We start from the raw sequence: 25,997 nt of genomic DNA, 5'->3' as shown, positions 1-25,997 counted from the left end.
GGAGGGTGCTCAGAGCTTTGGCTGAGTGCACCCACTCAGGATGGTGGCCACATTGCTCCTTCCCAGGGCTCCGGGGAGAGGCAGCAGCCCCTCCCTCAGAGATCCAACCCCACCCTGTGGGCCATTGAAGTGCTAATTGAGGCTCACTAACAACCAGCATCTGCCCCACCCTCCTGAAAGCCCCTTGGCTAAGCACCAGAGGGAGTTTTTCAATCAACTGACAACCCAAAACTGATCAATTAACCTAGACTGCTAGCCTCCAGGCAAAAATCTAGAGGATAACAGTACATTTCCTGGGCTGGCAACTTTAACCAGGAAAGTAAGACTTGACAGTGGTGTTCAACGCGGGTCCTCCCTCGCTCATCTAAACACAGGAGAGGGAGCCACAAACAGCAGAACACCAACACCCACAGGGAGAACTTGACAGGCGCCAAAGCCCACAGTGATAGCTAAAATGGTGAAACACAGAAACAGAAGCCAAATGAAAGAGCAAGACACCTCCACCGAAGATGAGATCAATGTGGAGCAATTAGGCATGTTAACAGAGCTGGAATTCAAAGCCATGATCTTGAGGAAGCTGAACAGCATGAGTAAGGACATAGAGACACTGAAAAGAAGCCAAATGGAAATTAAAAACCAACAAGAAGAGATAAAAAATGACATATCCGCAATGAAAAACACATTGGAAGGTTTAAAAAGCAGAGTAGGGGAAGCTGAGGACCGGATCAGTGAATTAGAAGACAGGGTAGAAAAAATCAACCAATCAGAAAAACAAAAGGAAAAAACTATTAAAAAACAGGAAGACAGCTTAAGAGAACTATGGGACAACTGGAAACGTAATAATATTCGCATCATAGGAGTCCCCGAAGAAGAAGAAAAGGAGCAAGGGATAGAGAATATATTCAAAAAAATAGTGAGAGAAAACTTCCCTAATTTGGTGAAGGAAGAAGGCATTCAAGTTCAAGAAGCACAGAGAGTCCCAAGTAAGAAGAACCCAAACAGGCCCACACCAAGACACATAGTAATTAAAATGCCACAAATTAAAGACAAAGAGAGAATCCTAAAAGCAGCAAGAGAGAAGCAACAGGTTACCTACAAAGGGAACCCCATAAGGCTCTCAGCTGACTTCTCACAAGAAACACTACAGGCCAGAAGAGAATGGCATGAAGTAATCAAAGTCATGAAAAACAAGAATCTGAATCCAAGACTACTCTACCCAGCAAGGCTATCATTCAAAATAGAAGATCAAATAAAGAGCTTCCCAGACAAAAAAAAGCTAAGGGAATACATTAGCACCAAACCAGCACTGCAAGAAATGTTAAAAGGACTGCTGTAATTGGCAGTAGAAATGGGAAAAAAAATAGAACCACACTAAACAAAAATGGCAATAAATAAGTACATATCAATAATCACCTTAAACGTAAATGGATTGAATGCTCCCATAAAGAGACACAGAGTAGCTGATTGGATAAGAAAGCATGACTCATCTATATGTTGTTTACAGGAGACCCACCTCTCAACAAAAGACTAACATCGGTTGAAAGTGAAGGGATGGAAAAAAATTTTCCAAGCAAATGGAAAGCAAAAAAAAGCTGGGGTAGCAATTCTCATATCTGATAACATAGATTTCAAAATGAAGACCATAACTAGAGACAAAGACGGCCACTACATAATATTGAAAGGATCTATCCAACAGGAAGATATAACCTTGATAAACATATATGCACCCAATATAGGAGCACCAAAATATATTAAAAATCTTCTGGAGGACTTCCAAGGAGAAATCAACAACAATACAATCATAGCAGGGGACTTCAACACCCCGTTGACAGCACTGGATAGATCCTCTAGGCAAAAAATTAGCAAGGAAACAGAGACTGTAAATGAAGCACTAGACCAAATGGATTTAATAGATATCTACAGAGAATTACACCCCAAAACTACAGAATACACATTCTTCTCAAGTGCACATGGGACATTCTCAAAGATAGACCACATGATAGGACACAAACTAAATCTCTACAAGTTCAAGAAGATTGAAATCATATCAAGCATCTTCTCAGATCACAATGGCATGAAACTAGAAATCAATTGCAACAAGAACATGCAAAGACATTTCAACACATGGAGGCTAAATAGCATGTTATTAAACAATGAATGGGTCACCGAGGAGATCAAGGAAGAAATTAAAAACTTCCTGGAAACCAATGAAAATGAACACACAACAACACAAAATCTATGGGATGCAGCGAAAGCAGTTCTGAGAGGGAAGTTCATAGCAACACAGGCCTACCTCAAAAAACAAGAAAAATTTCTAATTGACTGTCTAACCTCACAGCTTAAAGAATTAGAAAGCAAACAAAAAGAAAACCCCAGAGCAAGTAGAAGGAAGGAAATAGTAAAGATCAGAGCAGAAATAAATGACATAGAGACCAAAAAAACAATTCAAAGGATCAATGAAACAAAGAGCTGGTTTTTTGAAAAGATAAGCAAGATAGATGGACCCTTAGCTAGACTCACCAAGAAACAAAGAGAGAGAACCCAAATACACAAAATCAGAAATGAAAGAGGAGAAGTAACAACCAACACCACGGAAATACAAAAGATCGTTAACAACTACTATGAACAACTATATGGCAACAAATTCGACAATCTCAGCAAAATGGACAAATTTCTAGAAACACACAGTCTCCCAAAACTATTCCCGGAAGAGATAGAAAACTTGAACAGACCAATAACAACTAAGGAAATTGAAGAGGTAATCAAGACTCTCCCAGCAAACAAAAGCCCAGGCCCAGATGGTTTCACAGGGGAGTTTTACCGAACATTCAAAAAAGAACTAACACCCATTCTCCTCAAACTATTTCAAAAAATTCAAGAAGAAGGAAGACTTCCAACCACATTCTATGAGGCCAGCATAATTCTAATTCCAAAACCAGAAAAAGACACTACGAAGAAAGAAAACTACAGGCCAATATCCCTGATGAACATAGACGCCAAAATCCTGAACAAAATACTAGCAAATCGGATTCAGAAATACATCAAAAAAATTATTCACCACGACCAAGTGGGATTCATTCCAGGGATGCAAGGCTGGTACAATATTCGCAAATCAATAAACGCGATACACCACATAAACAAAATGAAGAATAAAAACCACGTGATCATATCAATAGATGCTGAAAAAGCATTCGACAAAATCCAGCATCCATTTCTGATAAAAATGCTCAGCAATGTAGGAATAGAGGGATCATATCTCAACATAATAAAGGCCATATATGAAAGACCTACAGCCAACATCATACTCAATGGACAGAAACTAAAAACATTTCCATTAAGAACAGGAACAAGACAGGGATGTCCACTTTCACCACTCTTATTTAACATTGTACTGGAAGTCTTAGCCACAGCAATCAGACATGAAGAAAAAATAAAAGGGATCCAAATTGGAAAGGAGGAAGTGAAACTGTCATTATTTGCAGATGACATGATATTGTACATAGAAAACCCTAAAGACTCCATCAAAAATCTATTAGACTTAATAAATGAATTTGGCAAAGTAGCAGGATACAAAATTAACGTCAAGAAATCGACGGCATTCTTGTACATCAATGATGAACTCACAGAAAGAGAAACTGAAAAAACAATCCCATTTACCATCGCTCCAAAAAAATTACGATACCTAGGAATAAACTTAACCAAAGAAGTAAAGGACCTATTTGCAGAAAACTACAGGTCATTGAAAAAAGAAATAGAGGAAGATATAAAGAAGTGGAAGCACATACCCTGTTCATGGATTGGAAGAATTAACATAATTAAAATGTCCATACTACCCAAAGCAATCCATAGATTCAATGCAATCCCCATCAAAATACCAACGACATATTTCATAGAACTAGAACAAATACTTCAAAAGTTCATATGGAACCAAAAAAGACCCCGAATAGCCACAGCAATCTTGAAAAAGAACAACAAAGTTGGAGGGATCACAATACCAGATATCAGGTTATACTACAAAGCGACTGTAACCAAAACAGCCTGGTACTGGCACAAGAACAGGCATATAGACCAGTGGAACAGAACTGAAAACCCAGAAATGGACCCAAGGCAATACGCTCAATTAATATTTGACAAAGGTGGCAAGAGCATACAGTGGAGTAAAGACAGCCTCTTTAATAAATGGTGTTGGGAAAATTGGACAGCTACATGCAAAAAAATGAAACTAGACCATCAACTTACACCATACACAAAAATAAACTCAAAATGGATAAAAGACTTAAATGTGACCCGTGAATCCATAAAAATTCTAGAACAAAATGTAGGCAACAAAATTTCGGACATCATACGGAGCAGAATTTTCACTGATACATCACCTAAGGCAACAGAAATAAAGGAGAAAATGAACACATGGGACTACATCAAACTAAAAAGCTTCTGCACAGCAAAAGAAACAATCATCAAAATGGAAAGACAACCCACTGTATGGGAGAACATCATTGCCAATGATGTATCAGATAAGGGGTTAATTTCCAATATATACAGAGTGCTCATACAACTCCACAAAAGGAAGACAAAGAACCCAATTAAAAAATGGGCAGAGGAGCTGAATAGACACCTCTCCAAACAGGACATACAAATAGCCAAGAGACATATGAAGAAATGCTCAACATCACTAATCATCAGAGAGATGCAAATTAAAACAACAATGAGGTATCACCTCACACCTGTCAGAATGGCCGCCATCAACAAATCATCAAACAACAAGTGTTGGCGAGGGTGTGGAGAAAAGGGGACTCTAATACATTGCTGGTGGGAATGCAGACTGGTGCAGCCGCTATGGAAAACAATATGGTGCTACCTCAAAAAATTAAAAATTGAACTTCCATTTGACCCAGTGATCCCACTGCTGGGAATATACCCTAGGAAGCTTGAAACACCAATCAGGAAGAATATATGTACCCCCATGTTCATAGCAGCACTATTTACAATAGCTAAGATCTGGAAACAGCCCAAGTGTCCACCAGTAGACGAATGGATCAAAAAGCTGTGGTACATATACACAATGGAATACTATGCAGCGGTAAGAAAGAAAGATCTCTTATCCTTTGAGACGACATGGAGGGACCTGGAAAGTATTATCCTAAGTGAAAGAAGCCAAGCAGAGAAGGACAAATACCACATGATCTCACTTATATATGGAATATAATGAACATAACAGTCTGAGGAATACAGTAGACCCAGACACATGGAAGTGGGGTACAGACTGACATCCCTCAGAAGAGGGGATGGGGGGTGGGGGGGGGTGGGAAGAGATAAACCACAGAACTTATATGCATGTATGCATGACCAATGGACATGGACAACTAAGCTGGGACAGGGTGGAGGGGGTGGGGGTGGGGGGTGCCAATGGGGTAAAAAGGTAAAATATCTGTAACAAAAAAATAAATAAATAAAAAAAATTTCAAAAAAAAATAAATAAATAAATACATTTCCATGTCTGTAGAATATAGAAACAACTCTCTGCTAAGGAACATTTCCTAATACTGCAAAGAAAAGTTGCAATTGGAACTCACTTTCCTTCAAGTTCATGGTGCTCCAGCCTTTTCCAGCTCAGCAGTTCCAGCACAGAACCCAATGCCTTCAATGCAATCCTGGCTCTGGCACAGGTTAGCAAGTATGAGTTCCGAAGTCTAAGTCTCAACTTGCTCATTTGGAAAGTGAGGACAGTGATACTACCTCCCTCACTGGGCCACTGGGAAGATTTAGTTAAAAAGTCCATAGCAAACTATTATTGCACAGTTAAAAATGTTCACTACATTTAGATATTATATATAATAATATTGTACAATATGTATCAACCACTTCCTTGAAAAGCCTTATCCTATTTCTGTGTTAGGACAGTGATACTGGTGTAATTAGCTAGTTATGAGTAACAGGAAAGGAGCAAAGGGAAGGCCAGATATTACAGGCATGTCATTGGGGCAGCTCTACCAGGAAGTTAAAGATTTACATCTCCAGGGAGCCACTGGTCTATTCCCTGGGAGAAGGGACAGGACAAAGGGGAGGACGGGTGCATGTACAGTGAAGTTGAGGTGACATTGGGAAGTTGAGCGTCAGTCAAACCTGGGAAGAGAAATCATTGGGTAGAGGGGACAGAGACACTGCAAACCAGAGAAAATCTAGGGATACAAAATTCCAAAACAAAGGAGTTTACTCTCTTGCTTTTGGCTCTCTGGTTCTTATTCATCTGTGTTCCCTCCACAGCCTTGTGGCCCTGTAAACCACACACACACACTGATGGACTGCAACTGGGAACACAAACTAAGCTAGCTTAATGCTGGACTGGACACTGCTTCAACGTGGAATGGAAAGTCTGGGCAATGGCTTTAATTCTAGCCCTATTAAAGGCACAGCTGGATTTTTTCCTTGGCAGGACAAAGGGAAATGGGACCTTGGAAACTCAGGGGTTTAATTCCACAGAAATAAAGCTTTTTGCAATATCTCATCCTCCCGTGCGAGTCTCTGAAAATTCCTTTTCTCAAGATATCAAAAGAAACCCACTTGCCCCAGCAACAGATGGGGACAGGGAGCACCCCTCCACACACACAGATAACAAAAGGACACTCTTCTCATTTTCCTAATGCTGTTTCTTCTCTTAAGCTTTCACCACTTCTTTCTCATCTTACGTCGCAAAACGTGAGCTTTCCATGGTTGTATCTTCAACTGTGTACTAATATTGTGGCTTGTAAATCAAATTCTGAAACATGTGGTAAAGAGATGATTCCAAATTTCATAAGAAAGAAATCATTTATCCTGGAGAAACTTAACGGTAAGCTTCACCAGGAACACCCTACTTATTCCATAGGAAGATTATGTAATACTTTCAATTTCGGACAATACCACCAATGATCCTAGCAAGAGAGTCCAAGAGTCCACACCTTCAAAAGGTAACCCAGAAAGAGTATGTTTTGATAAACTAAACAACAATGTTCATATTCTCCATTTAAATTTGGGAAAATGTCAGACAAAGGCAAAACGAGCTTGTGAGGAGATGTTCACTGTGAACGTACTAGATGTCAGGCACTGTGCTAAGAGCTCTCACATGCACAGCTCACCTGATCTTACCTGCTCTACGGCACTGCTCTTCCTACGTGGCTGATGATGAAGGTGTGAAACAAAATAGAGTCCAATGAAGATAACCCGTCTGTTTGTAACAACAACAAATTCCCATTTTCCGTAAGCCTAACATGACCATGCTAAGCCCCTGAGAGTGAACGAATCTTGATCTTCATTGGGAAAAGATGAACAACTCTATACTGCTTCAATCACCTTGTGGGTAATAATGGTATATTTATAGGATATTTCACTATGTGATTAAATTATCCTGTGGAGAGGAGCAAAAAGGTGAACAAATTGGACCATTTTCCATATAAGTTTTTAATTTAGAAATGAAAGTTATGATAAATAGATTTTTGACAGAGTTTATTTTGATTTAATATGTACAATTAATGTGAGATACTTTTGTGCTAGTCAATATAACCTAAACATTAAAAAAAAAAAAAAAAACATTTTAACCCCCATGATGGATAAAGCTATAAAGCACTTATGGTAATATCACTACTCATCTGAGCAGGTTTTAGGAGAAAATAAGCCAGTAAAAATCCCTATTCTGACTTAGTAACCCTTTGAAAAAAGGATGAGTGACAAGGTGATTGACAGGAGCCACAGGCCTGATCACAAGCTGGAGTCGCGTCAACTGGTATCTATCCTGCTCCCCATCTCTACTCCCTCTGGCTTTTCTCAAGCAGGAGAACTGGCAAGGCCCCAAACACAGCCCAAGCCTCAGCATCTGCTCAGAACAGGGGACCTCCATGTTCTGAAACTAGGAAATGCAGTTCCACGCTGGGGGATATGGTCGAGATTATTAGTTAACTCCACATCCTTCTGTATTCAACTTACTTTTTTCAATGCCCTGAGCTAAATATACACAATTTGATAAAATCACAGAGTCTGGAGCATTCTGATTTCCTCTAATTAGTCTAAACCAATTAGATATAACAGTGGAGTTTGCAAATGTGGCCAACACATGCATACAAAATATAGTCTCATTTATGTTTGCTCTTCTACTTTGATAATTTAATTCTTCATACACTTTAGCTTTTAGAAAAGTACTATCCACTGGACACTATTATAAATGAGAAAGCAACCCATCAGGTGATAACACTAACAACACTATGAGATATAATGTATAATGACTAAGGAACTGTGTTGGTGAGGCATGAGGAGAGCTGGAAAGGCAGATCCCTCCTATTGTTCTCAGTGTTTAGTTTGGTTTGATTAGGTTGGTGACTTTCTCCATGAAGAGAACAGTAAACCATACTCTGATCTAATACACTAAGTTACAAAATCCTTTCAGAAACTTCCTTTATATGTTCACTATAATAGTTCAATTAAAATGTACCTTTTTAGGGCTAAACCTTATAAAGAATCCCTATTAAAAGCAAGTTCTGAATACAAGTTAAATATAAACTAACTATAAATTTAAGATTTTAAATCAATTTCTAACTTAAAGGTTAAAGCAATCTACTTTCAATTAAATATATCTATAGCAACTTAATTCCAAATCTTAAGGTGTGCAACTCATTTTCTCATGATAAGAATATTACTAAGACTCATCTGCATTGAATGACAATCTTCCATTCCTCTCGACTCTCTGAATCCATTATCTGCCTCATGGGAATGAATGCTTTGCTATGACTGATGATGAGTAAGATATATAGGACAAATGATGCACTTTTTCATTTAAAAGACTAAAAAGGAAATTCACTTTAGTCTCTTTTCTGCCTAGTTTCATTAAAATAGAAATAACAGCTATTCTAACACTTTCTTCTAGCTCAGTTCAGTTTGACAAAAACTGTGTCATGTGTCATTTAAATCAATTATAGATTTTCTGGAAAACACCTCAAGAATTTCATTTTAACACTTCTGGTTTAAAAAAAACACACAAATATTATCAAAATTAATAATCAATCAAAAAATCCTCAAAGTATCAAGAAATATTATATTGTTTATATAATTATTACTAAATTGAATTCTAAGAGTTGATTTTAGAAAATACTTGTGCAAATGTCATATAATTCTTTATTTCCCAAAATAATGTTATAAAATATCTTTAATCATTTATTTATTTATTTTTTATCTTGAGGTATAGAGTGGGAGGGAAAGAGGGAGGAAGAGAGAGAGAGAAACATCGATGTGAGAGAGACACATCGAGTGGTTGCCACCCACACGACCCCAAGTGGGGCCGGGGACAAACTGCCCTTAGCGGGAACCAAACCAGGGCCTCTCTGGTCCTAGGGCTAACACTCTAACCGCTGGGCCAATCTGGCCAGGGCTAATTATTTTTATTATCTGACAAGTGCACAGAAATGGCCATAAATACTTAGAATAACATCAAATTTTCAATTTACCCTTATTACTAGATGAGCTTAGGCAGATCACCCAGCTTATATGAGCATAGAGATCATCCATTTCCCTTGCCAGATGAGAAGGTTATTATCCCTGCACCTGCATCTCTAAATTTCCATGACTTCATGCATCCGAAGACATATAAAGTTAAAAATCACCTAAGGTAATAGTACTACTGACCTGCATAAGTCATAGGAGAAAGTAAGCCAGTGAAAGATAAAACCCCTCTTATGACTTAGTCACCCTTCTAAAAAAAAAAAAAAAAAAAAAGATGAGGGACAAGCTGACTGACAAGAGCCACAGGCCTGACCACAGACTGCAGCTGCAGCAACTGGTAGCAACCCTGTGCCCCATGGCTACTCCCCTCTGGCACACTGAAGGTGCTCAATGAATACTGTGACCTAAGGGAAGGAAAGTAGGGAAGAAGGAAGAAGATGCCGAATTTAAACTGCAGATCTCTCACATGCTCTTCTAACGTAAAGGGCCCTAACAAAGTTTTCAAACAAACCTACTTTTTCCAAAAACAATCACCGTATACCCACACAAAACGGTATATTTAGTGAATTATTGGGGGATACTACAACATTAACAGAGTACTTATTTTAAGATTATATTCTGTATAACTCCGGGGGGTAGGGAGCAAGAAAAACTGTGATTTTACTTGCCCAGGGTAAATGTAGTGGTAAGCATATACGCATTGTTTAGTGTTATTTTAAAACCCTCTGATTGATTGCTGCTGAGTTAAATGTTGGCTTCAAGTGAATTAAGATATTTAGCACCCACTTCGATCCCTGCTTCCCTCTGGCAGCGGCTGCCTTTTTCTCTTAACCACAGAGCCTGTAACTAGATCCTCTTTTAGGACTCTAGCCCAAACCACGCTCCAGAAACCAACTGCTCCCTCCTTTGTTATATCTATACTCAAAGGGCCAAGGCGTCCAGCACTGGTTGTCCTCTGAACCGTCACCAGCGTTCTATAAGTGCCCTTCATCGAATGCCCAGTGGAACCCAGAGTGTGCCATCTGTGTTCTGCTGCTCCATGTATAATCTTGTGACTCTCAAGAAAACCTCAACAGAAGCAAGTCTGAAAATTACTACTACCTGAAGATGACACCCTCATTCACTGGAGCCAAGCACACTTATCTGTGAGCTGAGACAGCAAGCATAAGCAACCCAGGTTGAAAACAGGCAAAGAAATTCCTATGAAGTCCCAGAGTGGTGAATCTACACATGCGTGGTTCATTCAACCAGGTCCAGATGGAGCTCTCTCCTCACCTATTTCCCCCTTATTGGGATAAACATGTGTGAACAGACACATTTTTCAGTCCATAAAGCAATGTCTAGCTTACATCTGCCCAGTATATCTGTTTCATCAAGTGGTAAGTATATCAGATACATTTATCACAATAAAGACATAATTTACCTACATTTTAATGAGTCATATTTAATTACATGGTCATGGTTACAAAATGACAACCATTTATTTTTAAAAGTATTTTCCAAAATCTTTCCTTATTATTTTTATAGAAACAATGTAAGCACTGAGTATTTAGTAATTTCCATACATTATAGAAATATTATTCAATACAGTTCTTACATTACAGTAACTACAGTCCATGACAGTCAAGTAGAAAACTAGGATTACAGATACTTGACCACATACCAATAGCATGACCCTGTGCCATTATATTAGACTGCCAAGCTGCCACAACAAAATACCACAAACTGAGTGACTTAAACAACAGATATTTATTTCTCATAGTTCTGGAGGCTGGGAAGTCCAGTATCAAGGTGCCAGAAAATGCAATTCCGGACTTGCAGACTGCTGGTCTTGCTGTATCTGTTGTAGCTCACTGTCCTTAGAATCCAACTTGTCTTTAAGCTGCCCTAATTAACAACCTCAGAGACAGCAAGATGAACAATGGGGAATATTATAGAGGGCTTTAGCCCCATAAAAATTAACCAGAGCTTGACCTTCACTGGGAATTTGAAAAGCAACATCCTTCAGGAAAAGGGAGGACAGAAACGGCCCCAAGGCCAGAGTGTTCTGCATGCTCTGTAAAGATACTGATAGGGAGAAACTGAAGCTCCCTTTACCCCATAAAACTGTAACTGTTCAACATGTGTGTATTGCACCTGACTGACCGCTGATATCCGTCTCGAATTTGTTAGTTTTTAAAACTTGGATAATGGAATGAATAGCAGGATAGATGTATGCTGACCCAGTTTACCCAGTTCCCTTTCGCCTCAGCTCCCTCCCCACTCCGTTCCCTCCTGCTTATCGCTAACTGCCTCCGCTTCTGTACACGCAGCTTGCTTGCTCTGCTAAACTCTTGAATGACCCCTGCCCTATATAAGCAACCCTCCCCCTGAGCTCGGGGCTGCAGTTCTCCTCGGTGGAGGTTGGCTGCAGTCCCTGCGCAGGTAATAAAACATCCCCAAAAACTAAAAAATTGAGTCTGAGCATGGTCGATCTCCTGGGTTACAACAGCATCCTCGCGGGAAGGAGGAGAGGGAGGGGCAGGGCATAACCCAGTGCTCTAGTCTTTCTTCCTCGTCCTTTAAGGACATTAATCCCATCATAGGTTCCCCATAACTTCATCTTAGTCTAATTACCTCCCAGAGACCTCACCTCCAAATAGCATCACATTGGGGGTTAGGGCCTCAATATATGAATTTAGGTGTGGGGCACACAAACATTGTTTTGTTTTGTTTTTTATCCTCACTCGAGGATATTTTTCCATTTTTTGTACAGATAGAGCGGGAGGGAGAGAGAGGAAGGGAGAGAGAGAGAGAAACATCGACGTGAAGGGACACATCGAGTGGCTGCCACCCGCACGACCAACCAGGGCCGGGGACAAACTGCAACCGAGGTACGTGCCCTTAGCGGGAACCGAACCCGGGTCTCTCCGGACCGCAGGCCAACGCTCCAACCGCTGAGCCAAACTGGCCAGGGCCAAACATTCGGTCTTTAACAGCCACCTAAAGGAGAGTCCAGCATTATGATTAAATTGAACTTTATTATTTCCTTCTATTGAAAACCTTTATTCACACCCTAAAATTCTCTAAGCTCCTAAATGCTTTCTCCATTCTGCCATTTTCCTCCCAGGGAAACTCTTCCCAGAGAACTTCTTCGTGAGGGTCTTCTCTACCTTCCTAATTGTTTGGTCTCTCCCTAATTATTTGCTCTTGGGGCTAGTTGCAGAACCTATTTCTCTTGCCACTTTCTCTCTCCTGAGCTTGAGTCACTAGTTGCTGTATCCCATGTCTTCCTCTTTCTTGGTTTATGCCCTCATTTCTCTGGCATCCATACATAACCTTCTAAGAAACAATGCTGTCCAGATAAATTTTCTGCATCCCTAAGTTACCTGAAAATATCTCAATCCTAACTAGACACCTGAAAAATAATTGACCAGGGAGTAAGAATTTCTGCTACTCTAGAAATCTGAAGTAATTAAATTACTTCATTTTTCTCTATCCTCCACTGTAAGTGATGAGTCTATCGGATTCTTTCCTGGGAGACATGAGTTTTTCTTTCCTTCTAGAAGATTCTCCTAAATAAAGAAAACATGGGTCACTGGTGGAGTTGCACACAGCCTTCTGTGCCCTAGGAAAGAGAAAGTGGCTGTGACTCCCCCATGAAGATGAAGTGGGAGAGATGAAAAGGAAAGATATATGAGACTACTGCAGCCACTAGCATGTATATGATACAAGTCTTCAGAAAAGAGGAAAATTCATCATCAACTTTAAACTCCACCCCTAGAGACTGTGATGCAGGAGGTTTTTAAAATTTACCCTAGAATCTTCATTTTACCAACACCCAGCTTACTATGAATCAAGTGACATATGGACCACACACTGGGAAAAATTGTTTGAGACTTAGGAAAATATGGAATATGAAATTGTTCTTCAGTAGAGAAAACATAAAAAAATATGGTTAAAGTAAAGCAAAACTAATTGGCTATAATATAGGAAAAGAATATAACAGTATCTCTCACTACTGGTTTTCAGGAATTTTTAATAAAATAACCTCAGTTCTATAATACATATTCTCTTTACTGTAAAAACACTTAAAAATTCACAAAGCTGGAAAACCTAACTTTAAAAATATGTTGAAAATCCTTTAACAGTAGCAGAACCACTGAGTCGAACCATTCCAGGGGTGCTTTTAAAATACAGTATGAAAGATGTCCTCTAGTTATACCTTGCATAACTCCGCAGGCCTAACTGAAAGGAAATACTATTGCAATGAGGAGAGGCCAGCGTAGAAACCACTCTAACTGTTTCAAATACAGGGAATTGGTTACACAGGTAACAGAACAACGGAGAATTCAAACAGGACAAATAAGTAACCCAGGGATTAGCAATAATAGGAATCAAGTAACACCCCTAAAGGAGACACAGTATTACTGGAACTTAGAAGCCAGGGCCATCTAGCAGAAGCTGGAAACAAGGCAAGCTTTCTTGGGAGTAGCTGAGCTCACACAGATAAAAACAACAAAAGTCCAGCAGGTGTGTCTCAGTGGTTGAGCATCGACCCATGCACCAAGAGGTCACCGGCTTGATTCGTGGTCAGGGCACATGCCGAGGTTGTGGGCCCAGTCCCTGGTGGGGGGAATGCAGGAGACAGCTAATCAATGTTCTCTCTCATTGATGTTTCTCTCTCTCTCTCTCCCTCTCCCTTCCTCTCTCTAAACTCAATAAAGGAAAAGAAATTTTTTTTTTTAAAAAGGCTACATATTATATGATTCCATTTATATAAAATATCCAGAATAGAGAAATCCATAGAAACAGAAAATATATTAGTAGTTGCCAAGGAATGGAGGGAGAAGAGAATTGGAACTAACTGCTAATAGGTATGAGGTTTCTCTTTGGAGTTATAGAAATGTTCTTGAATTAGAAAGTGGTAATTGTTGCACAACTCAGTAAATGTCTAAAAACCACTGAAGTGTATACTTTTTTGTTTTGTTTTGTTTTTTAAATCCTCACCTGAGGATATTTTTCCATTTATCTTTAGACAGAGTGGAAAGGAGAGAGAGAGAGAGAGAGAGAGAGAGAGAGAGAGAGAGAGAGAGAGAGAGAGAAATGGGAGAGAGACACATCGATTGGCCATCTCCCATACAACCTCAACCAGGGCAGGGGACCAAAGCGCAACTGAAATGGTAAATTTTCTGTTATGTAAATTATATCTCACCTTTTAAAATGTTACAATAAAAAATAAAGGAAATAGCCCTGGCCAGTTTGGCTCAGCGGTTAGAGCGTCGGCCTGCGGTCTGGAGAGACCCGGGTTCGGTTCCCGCTAAGGGCACGTACTTCAGTTGCAGTTTGTCCCCAGCCCTGGTTGGTCGTGCGGGTGGCAGCCACTCAATGTGTTCCTTCACGTTGATGTTTCTCTCTCTCTCTCTCCCTTCCTCTCTCTCCCTCCCACTCTATCTGTACAAAAAATGGAAAAATATCCTCGGGTGAGGATAAAAAATAAAAATAAAAAATAAAGGAAATAGATAACTAATAGGTGGGAATATATAATAAGCCTTCAAGACTCAAGTCAAAAGTCAGTCAGCATCCATGGTCCCTAGTCAGGGACACTGCACACTGGCATCCCTACTGAAGGTCACTGCTGCTTGCTCGGAAAACATACTATTATTTTCAGGTTTCTGTTCTCTAAATAATACATTTGAGGTATATTTGCCACTGATTTACAAGCAATTAAGACGGCTACGTCATTTTTCCAGGGGATGGGTGTCTGGCTGTCAAATTAAAATTAATACTTTCACAGTTTCACATAAGGAATTGCCAAGCAACAGCAAAGCAAAATTTTCCTTTTTTCAAAATCTATTCAAGCTTAAACATATCTCCAAATACTTCTAATAACAAGAGTTGGATAGGGACTGAAAAATATAAAGGATTTAAGCTGGTAATAGGGAAAAAAGGGAAAGGATTGAGGAGAGAGCTACAGATTCAAAGCCTGAAAATAAACCAGACAAAGCTTCAGGACTAATCGATGAGTTCCTGCTGACCTACTTGAAACACTGTCTGGAGAAGCGAAACAGTGTTAAACACCTTTGAAGAATGTACTACATTTTCGTAACCTCCATGATGTAAAATGATATTCAATTATGTTATCTGTCGCATAAAAAAGAAAACAATAACAAATTAAATTGGAGTTGCTTTAAACATCAATCATAAGTGACTGCTTCTTAGAATAATACAATTTAAACTTAAAATGAATAGGTTAGTTGTGATCAAGAGACAGAGAATATTGACATATGTTATAATCAGTCACACTTGGGGTAGATGTGACTATTATAAAATAGAACACTTCTCTAAGAAAAAAACCTAACTTGACAGAAAATTATGAAGAATGTACCGTCTTTGTGTAAGTAAATAGTGAGCCTAATAAAGTCACTTTAATAAATAAAATTAGAAAAATTTCAAAAGACAACTGCTGAAGAACCACCAAAAATGGAATAACTTTACAGACATTAACTATAAGTGAAACACCAACACTGAAAACTAACAGAAGGTATCATCCAAACAACATATAAATTTTTAACAGGATATTTATGAGAAAGTAACACAAGGTTAGAAAATCATTCTTCATGTCACACAGTTCAAAAGTCTACTTTCTAGGATTAAGGTCTCTAACTTCAATCTCCTAAACTCTCAGAAGGTAAGAATGCTTCCTTGTAAAATAATCCCACTAGGCATTATAAGAAAGCTCTCTGATACAGCACAATGGGGGCCAGAAGTTGGTACATATATTGAAAACACTGGTAAAAGCAGAGAATGATTAAATTTTTTTTTCAGTAAATTTTGTTTGAACTTAAAACACAAATACAGATTATTCACCCATCTTCTGATTTAAGACTACAACCATTCCTTAAATGTAGTTCCTCTGTTTAAGATTTTGTATCATCTTTCTAGATGAACCTACACCTTCAAAACAATATTTATAACTTCCTTTGAATTAAAATAGAATTAAGGCTAAAGGGTGCATGCATGCAAAATAATCTACATGTGAAACTGTTATATCATTATTTTGTAGTTTACTTGTGCATACTTAATTCAAAAGAATGTTTCCAAATTGTCCATACTGAGATTTTCCCAATACTTAATAATTTTCTTTGCTGTCCCAGTTACAGTTTATCACTTTACATAACATTATTTTACAAAATTATAATGAAGAGAATTGGCATTCACAGGATTGGAGGAAGTAGAAAACTAGCTCATTCTAAGCACATGATGTAACAAGTGAGGGCAGCATTGCATATGTATATGTGGTACGTGCTCAGAACTGCATGCGCACTCAGTCACCTATGGGAAGCTGTCAGTATCCTTAACAGTGAGTCTGAAAACAGCACTAAATTCAGTCAGTCTACTAAGTAGAAGTTAGGTAACGTCTAACTCCACTGAAAAATGGAAAATCCATCAATGAAAACAGATAAAAGTGGTGAGAGATCAACAGAGGTTGGAAAGCCAGAGAAAGTCCTGACAACCTTCCAGAAGACAACTATTGGCTGATTAGTTGTTTTAAGTTGACATACATCAAAGAGGCCATTTCTCAGCATTAGTGCTGGTTCCGGTAGCAGTCCTAAAGCCTTCAACCTCTACCTTGTGGTTTTGCACTCCTTTGTCAAAATAAACAATGTCAAGAATCACTAATTACCCCAGAAACTTGTTTTCTAGAAACATCACAATCACTAATCACCCAACTGAAGGGAAATTACACAACAAAAATGCACTCAGATGACCCACAGGGTGCTGAGAATGTCTACTTGACAAAGACTACTTCCTGTACCCCTTAAATCCAGAGGTCAATGGAGATCCTTCTCAACAATCTAATTAAGAAGCACTATGCTACCTAACCAACTCCCCTCTGCTCCCACCAAAAAAAAATAAGACTGTAAGACTATAAGGTATCTAGAATATCAAACAATCTGGAAAGTTTACACATTTTATTATAATGATGTGTTATTTGCTGCAAGGGTCATGAGCCTCCATAAAAGGGGATTCTGCTTCCATACTCCACTGACATAAGGCTTGGCCAAATTGTTTGGTTACTAAAATGGAAGTGAAATCACATTTTCCACTTCTAAGCGGAAGCTTTTACAGCCATATAGACCTGCCATTGCCATCTCTCTCCATCATGAGATCTGTTTGTCACACACAGGGCTGCCCCACCACCCTTGAGCCTGGAAAGTACCTGACACTGGGGACAGAGCCGCAGCTGATAATGTAGCCAACATGAGCAAGAAATAAGCTTTTATTGTTTGAAGCCATTAAACTGTTGGAGTTTTCCATAACATGCCATTTTTTAATTTGCTTAATCCCTTCAACCTTCTCACCTAGCCCCCAAGCCCCTCCCCTCTGGCTGTCAGTCTGTTCTCTGTATCCATGAGTCTGTTTCCACGTTGTTAGTTTATTTTGTAGATTAGATTGCACATATAAGTGAGATCATATGGTACTTATCTTTCTCTGACTGGTTTATTTCACTTAGCATAATACTCTCCAGATCCATCCATGCAGTCTCAAAAGGTAAGTTTCCTTCTTTTTTATGGCTGTTTTTATGGCTGACTAGAATTCCATTATGTAAATATGTCTTCTTTTTTTTTTGGTTATTCCTCATCTGAGGATATTTTCCCATTGATTTTTAGAGAGGGAGAGGGAAAGAGTAAAACATTGATGAGAGAGAGTCATATCAACTGGTTGCCTCCACATGAACCCAAGTGGGGCCGAGGATCAAACTCAAAACCCAGGTATGTGTTTTTTATTGTTTTTGTTTTTTTTTTTCTCTATTGATATTAGAGAGAGGAAGGAAGAGAGAACATCAATTGGCCACCTCCTATATGCCCCTGATTGGGGATTCTGTCCATAACATGGGCATGTGCCCTGACTGGGAATTGAACCAGTGACCTCTTAGTGCATGGGTCAATGCTCAACCACTGTGCCACACCAGCCGGGCAGTTGACCAGAATCAAATCTGAGACCCTTCAGTCCCAGGGCCGACACTCTAACCACTGAGCAAAACTAGCCAGGGCTGTCACATTTTTTTATTCACTCACCTACTGATGGTCCCTTGGACTGCTTCCAAATCTTGGCTATTATAAGTAATGCTTCATGAACACAGGGTCAAATACAATGTTTAAATGCAATTTCGCAAGTGTACATATGACCCAACTAAATTTACAAGGTACAACTTTAAATGAATGAGGATTAGTCATTACAGTAACAAATCTAGTTTTCATAGAGTTCCTCTCTCGTATTTTAATATTTCTAGAACCTACTTAGTGGATTTATACATAACAGAGTGGGCACCTAATACAAGTACCAAATTTTAACTAAGGTTCTTATAGTAGTTTTGGTATTTTTATGTAAAATTTTAACTTGAACATTCTTAATCAATACCTTTCAATCTTATAAATAACTATAAAATTAATTTAAACAAATGTCAAATGTGCCTTGGTTGATGTCTAAATTGTCTATTAACAAAAAAAACTAGTAATCAAGGCAGCTACATAAAGAAGATGGAGAAATAACCATGTTTTTGTATAAGAAAAAACATTACTATTAATCTTAATAGAAATTTAGGTGAAAAGTCTCCTATTCTCAAAATGCATTTCATACTTGTCACCAGACCAAGATAATCTGAATCAGCAGATCACATGATCTTTCTCAAACCTCTCCATGAACTTTTCAGTAACTCTCAAGAAACATAGGAGCTGAAATCATCTAATTTAGGGGACTGCATGTAGAAGTATTTTAAGTCCATAGACCTGTGCTTTCCAATAAGGGAGCCACTAGATACTGGTGGCTAGTGAGTACTTAAAATGAGATTAATGCAACTGAGAAACTACATGCTTAACTTCATAATTACTTTATTAAATTAGGTATGCACTTAGGTATGCACTTTTAATGAAAATCTTATTTAACTCTAAATACAGATCAAGAATTTTCAATGAAAAAATACCAGATTTACAAGATACAGTACAAAAGAGTAAAAATATTTCTAATAAATTTTATAGTGATTACATGTTAAAATATTTGATGCACTGGCTCAAATAAAATGTATAATTATTAAATAAAATTCATTCAACAATTCTCCTTTCACTTTTTTAACACAGTTACTAAAATTTTTGAATTACATAAATTGCTTGCATTATATTTTAATTGGGCAGTGCTTCCTTGGCCAATATGCATAAAATCAAAACTTTTTAAAAAGCAAGTTCCTTGGTGTATAAATGCAGTAAAACTCACTCTTTTCCATGTACAGTTCTATAAATGATGACAGATGTATACAGTCACGTAACCACCACCATAATCAGCGCATTAATACTTTTTTTTAAAAATGTTTTTGTTGATTTGAGAGAGAGAGGAAGGGAAAGGGAGAAAGAAACATCAAGGTGACAGAGAAACATTGATTGGTTGCCTCCCAATGCACCCTAACCGACCAGGGATTGAACCCACAACCTGGGTATGTGCCCTGACCAGGTATCGAACCAGCAACCTTTAGATGCATGGGATGATGCTCAACAGAGCCACACAGGCCAGGGCAGGACATACTACATTTCATCACCCCCAAAATTCCCTTATGCTCCTCTATATTCAATTCATGCCTCCTACTTGCAAACCGTGACAACTCTGTTTTCTGTCCCTGTAGCTTTGCTGTTTTCATTATGTCATAATATAGCATGTAGAGTTCTGAGTCCAGTACAATCAAATTTTAAATACTACGTCAGTCTATGATACTAAAGATTTTTATCATTCTGATATTTCCTTTCCTTGTATTATAAACATTTGCCAAGGCTTATTTTTCCAGTCATTCCACTTTCAAAACAGAATTTTATTCCTTTCCACTAATATAGTAATGTATTTATACTTCTAGACTAAAACTAAGCAGACTGCATTGTAACTATTTAGATACTGGTCCTTCTTTCCTAGACTGTAAGCCAGAAGCCCAACCCCTAGTACTATTATGCTTTCCATAGGGTTAACCATCTAGTGAAATTAACAGTGCAGATAATAAAATTGAGAAGTATTTCCCTTTGTGTTATACAAAAGGAGAAATAAAAATAAACTAAATAAAGAAAAACTTTACCCTCTAGATTAAATATATACTTTTATTGCAGTCTCAAAAAAAAAAAAAAAATTAGACTATACAGGATCCAAGAACTACAATGCCAGCTAACCAGGTGCAAACACAGTGGAGATTTAACTTATACCAAAATTTTCACCCAGATTGCTACTGGTTTCTTCAGAACTTGCTAATGAAGTTGAGTAAATCTGAAGTAGTCTGCCCAACACTATTTTTTTCATAAATTCTTTTATTGCTGGTACATTATTTTACAGAATATCAAGTTTTTCAGGAACACATACATTACATGATAGCAAAGCACCTGTGCCACATGAAGGTGAAGACCTAATGAATTCTCTTTCTCTATCTGAAAAGTGGGATTTTTGTAATCACTTATCTTCATATGATCAAATATATGAAATATAATAAGTCTGGGTTCCAAATAGACAAATAAAATATTAATATTCAGTAAGTATTAATATTAGTAATACTTACTGAAGTCTCCTGTAAGAAAAACTCCTTCTGCTCCGGGAGCCCATTCTTTGCAGTATAAACCACCATCAGCACATCTGTGGATCCCAAATGACTCATAACCTCTGGAAAACTTATCGATACCATCTTCATTCTCTCCGATGTCGTTCAAAGTCTGGGTAAACCGCTTATACCTTTGAAAAGTGCAAAAGAAGAAAGTTACAAAGTTAAATTATCTTCCTATTGTAATTAAGTAACTGCTTTAATCTTATTCAGAAAAAGGGAAAAAAAGATATCATTAATGAGAACTCTTGTAAATAATTTCATTTGTTGGTAGAGGTTACCTGGTAGGTAAAATCATTCTTATCTCAAATAAATATTAACAAATTCTACTAACATTTTTTTTAAATTTCAAGCACTTTGGTATAAGAGGAAATATGATAGTTTATTCCATCACATTTAAAAATAAACATAATGATTTCTATGTCAAGATAGTATAAATGAAGGACCATCCTGTACCATTCTTCTCTAACCTCTAATAAAATGAAAGAAAAATAGTCAAAAACCAGCCAGAAAGTTAAAATTACCTTACAGCAGGATTTGGCACACTTTCCCTGTTAAGGGGCAGATAGTAAATATTTTTGGCTTTCCCAGCCATATGGTGGTCTCTGTTACAACTCAGCTGTGTCTCTGAAGCATGTAAGTGACCAAAGCCAATATGTAAATGAATGGGTGTGTCTGTGTTCCAGTAACACTTTATTTACAAAACCAGGTGGCAGGGCCAAATCTGGCCAGTGGGCTGTAGCTTGCCTATCCCTGACTCTAGCAACTAAGCATGGGAAGAACACAGATCATGTCAAACTACAAAGGTTGGAGGCAGGTCCATATTTAAAACTGGTAAAAAAAATAAATAAATAAAATAAATAAAAAACTACTGCTGTTTTTGCTAATACCATCCCCCAGCCCCCAAATCTGAGAAAAGGCAAACTAGGACAAAACTTGTAAAGCTATGGAACTATGTGTCAGGTGCTCTCAGAAGTGAGATTCCAGAAGTACACAATGAGTTGAGCAATGCCAAGGAGCTTCTCCCTGCACTTCCCCATACCCCTGATGGGTGAGCATTGAAAGTCCCAGAAAGAAGGAATATATAAAACTTGAGAAGCTTACTAATAAAGAACACCTCAAATGAGATAGTCAGTCAAAGAACCTATCCACAGATCTTTCGCATTATACTTCAACTTATTTAAAATGAATTAGCCCTGGCCAGTTTGACTCAGCGGTTAGAGCGTCAACCTGCGGTCCAAAGAGACCCAGGTTTGGTTCCTGCTAAGGGCACATGCCTTAGTTGCGGTTTGTCTCTGGCCCTGGTTGGTCGTGCGGGTGACAGCCACTCGATGTGTCCCTTTCACATCGATGTTTCTCTCTCTCTCTTCCTCTCTCTGAACAAAAAATGGAAAAATGTCCCCGGGTGAGGATAAAAAAAAAAAAAAAGAGAGAGAATTTAATAAAAAAAAAAAGAGTTGACAGAGAATATGACAAAACAACAGAATGAGACGTAAAATTGGACTACAGACCTAAGGAAACAAAAGAAGGAACAAAATTTATCATTGGGAAATAATAAATGAATTTGAATGGACAAAGAACAATATGCACATATACCAAAAACAGCAAGTTATTAGTTAACTGAATGAATTAAAATTTGATATAATTAAAATAAGAAAAGATAAAGAATTGAATATATTAAAGGAAATCTAACAGAAATGCAATAATTGACAAAAATATATCCAAATAAGGATAGCTGGTGAATCTTAAGAATAAAAGGAAATAAAATGGATATAGAAGATATAAAACTGAAAAAAAATGTCCTTAAGTAAATAATTAAATGTGCATATTAAAAAGAGAACACCGCCCTGGCTGGTTTGGCTCAGCGGATAGAGGGTCGGCCTATGGACCAGAGAGACCCAGGTTCGGTTCCTGCTAAGGGCACGTTCCTCGGTTTTGGTTCATCCCTGGCCCCGGTTGGGGTCATATAGGTGAGGGCCAGTCGATGTGTCTCTCTCACACTGATGTTTCTCTCTCTCTCTCTCTTCACTCCTCTCTCTCTCCCACTCTATCTAAAGATAAATGCAAAAATGTCCTCAGGTGAGGATAAAAAGTAAATAAAATAAAATAAAATAAAAAGAGATCACTATGTTATAAAAAATTTTGGAAAACACACACACAAGCATACAAGTGCAATACCTCCAAGTTCAAGCTAATAAAATGCAAAGAATAAAAGAATAATTCCATAGACAACTAGGTACAAGAGGGGATAGGGCATATTGTTTGCAAAGGAATATTACATTAAATACCAAAAACCCACACAATTCTGGTAAGTAAAAGTAGTAATCTGCAGATATTATATGCGACAAAGTCCTACTCAAACCTAAGGAATTATATCAATATTGTCAAATTTAAAATAATTTTAAGTCTATGGTAATTAAAAAACTAAAAATATACACAGAGAAATGAACAGTCATTACAGCAGTGTGACTGAGCCCTGAATTTTTAAATATTGAACCATAGCTATATTCACAACTGTGTAAATGTGATTTAAAAACAAAACAAAAAACTCAGTGAACAAAGTAAAAATGTTATTAGGAAAAAAAAACAGATGAGTAAAGGAAGATGGGATACAGAACAAGAGTAGTGAGATACTTATTTTGTAAGAGTTACTGAACACTGACTAAAACTTAAGGTTGGCATCATTATACTTTTTAATCTATTAATTTTAGACGGACATTTTAGGAAATAACATTTCTGAATGTAAAAAAGTTGTATGTGAATTTCAGCAGTTTCTTTCATTTTCTTGCTGTGACTTGGTTTGTCTTGTCATGTAGTGCAGCAGGATTCCAGAGCATCCACCCAGGACTCCCTTGTAGAGCTGGGCAGGAGCCAGGCACCAGCAGGGGACATTGTGCCTGACTGGTTTCTAGCTTTGCATCCGGTGAACTTGGGTAAATTTTTCTTGGAATTCCAGACCTTCCTGTTTTAAGGTAAGAATTCATAACTTTCTTTGAACTGTTTTTTATAAAATCCTCAGTCAAGGTGGAGCAAAAGGTTAAGGGTTGAAATAACTCAGGACAAGAGAAAAAAATAATGGGTGACTTTTTTTTTTTTTAACTTTGGCTTTCTCATTGGAATTGCTTTCTGAGAGTATGAACAAAACCCTTTATTGGGTAAATGAGAGCCTGAACACATTCGGCTCTGAAAAGGAGCATTTCCTCCCTCCAGCTTGAATTTCAATATTGTTAGATGACTAAAAATCTTTGTGGAGGTTTCCAAGGGTATCCTTCACAATGTAGAGGGGCCTCCTAGGGAATTCCAACACAAGTGTAATTAAATAATTGATTCATCTTGGGACACACACATATAGGTAGGTTACCTAGTGTTCCCAATCCTCATGGTTGTATTACACAATTGGGGAGAAAAACCAAGACAAGCAAGAGGGTTGAGATGACTCGGGAGGTGACAGCCCCCTGGAGCTCAACTCATATGGAGCACACTTCAACCCACTACACAATATCTCTAGAAATTTGTTCAAATTATACAGATCCTAAAATAAAATTGTTAGCTCTAACTTCCATATTACTGCCCCAAGCCTCTTAAATCTTTTACTTTTATATTGATGCCCCAAGCCTCTTATCATGTAATCTTGCCCTAAGCCTCTCATTCCAGGAAACCAAAACCCATCACTCCAGTCAGGCAGAACGGAATGAAGAACTACCCTAACCCAACCAAAACTGCAAACGGTTGCTCAACAAGAAAAACAAGTTTCCGGAGACCCCAGCCTTGACCAATCAAGAACTTGGGAGACCCCAGGCCCGACCAATCAAAGACGACCACAACTCCTCGGCTAAACGACCACCCACTCCAGCCCTAAGTTTAAAAATCCTCAGCCTGGTGTTTCAGGTTTCTTAGGGTATATCCCAAGAAGTGGGATCACTGGGTCAAATGTCCATCAGTAGACAAATGGATAAAAAAAGCTGTGGTACATATACATAATGGAGTACTATGCAGCTGTAAGAAAGAAAGATCTCTTATCCTTTTTGACAACATGGAGGGACCTGGAAAGTATCATCCTAAGCAAAACAAGCCAAACAGAGAAAGACAAGTATCATATGATCTCACTTATTTGTGGAATATAATGAACATAACAGTCTGAGCAATGGGGTAGTCCCAGAGACGTGGAAGTCGGGTACAGACTGACAATCCCCAGAAGAGGGAGTGGTGGGGGAGAGATAAATCACAGAACTTATATGCATGTATGCATGAACAATGGACATGGACAACAAAGCTGGGGACAGGGTGGGGAGGGTGGGGGAGGGGGAATCAGTGAGGGGAAAAGGAGAAACATCTGTAAAAAATTAATTAATTAAAAATAAATAAATAAAAATAAAAAATAATTAGCAAAAAGATGTAAAAAAAAAAAAAAATCCTTAGTCTGGACAAGCCGGTTGCTATTTTCTCCTTAGAGGCAGCCCAGCAGGTCTTTCCCTCAACAAAATGCACTCTTCCGGTTACTCAGCACCGCCTTGTTCTGACAAAAATTAAAATTAATATGAGAGCCTTGGCCAGTTCAGCTCAGGGGTTGGAGTGTCGGCCTGCGGACCACAGAGTCCTGGGATTGGTTCCCGCCAGGGGCACGTACCAAAATAAATAAATAAATATGAGAAATGGATCCTCCAAGTCTGGAATCTGCCAGACCCCAGGCCCCATTAACACTCCTGCAGATATACACTTAATAGAAAATCTTTACTTGCAAGTACTTACAGAAATGGCAAGACTTTACTAGAAGTGATATCAATTTAAGATGGCCAAAGTGGAGCTCTTTCAACATCTACATTAACTTTTGCATTCAGAATTAGAAAGAGCTTGATCTAAACTTAAACTGAATTAATAGGAAGCTTATCCTGATTGAAAAAGAGATGCTTCTAGAAGGAGTACAGAT

At 38.2% G+C, this 25,997-nt stretch overlaps 1 protein-coding gene across 2 annotated transcripts in view; it reads right to left on the bottom strand.

Annotated features, from left to right (window-relative positions):
• The window catches only part of GBE1 (1,4-alpha-glucan branching enzyme 1), a 360,857-nt gene that overhangs the window by 249,585 nt on the left and 85,275 nt on the right, over positions 1-25,997 (bottom strand). For both annotated transcript variants that reach the window (XM_036243257.1, XM_036243255.1), the window contains exon 2: positions 21,032-21,201. In XM_036243257.1, coding sequence (XP_036099150.1) covers positions 21,032-21,201 — 170 coding nt within the window. The remainder of the gene's footprint in view (positions 1-21,031; positions 21,202-25,997) is intronic.

This window comes from Molossus molossus, unplaced genomic scaffold (genome assembly GCF_014108415.1).
Source record: "Molossus molossus isolate mMolMol1 unplaced genomic scaffold, mMolMol1.p scaffold_m16_p_5, whole genome shotgun sequence".
Classification (NCBI taxonomy): Eukaryota; Metazoa; Chordata; class Mammalia; order Chiroptera; family Molossidae; genus Molossus; species Molossus molossus.
The sequence above is the reverse complement of the archived record's forward strand: the minus strand, read 5'-3'. Positions and strand labels throughout refer to the sequence as shown.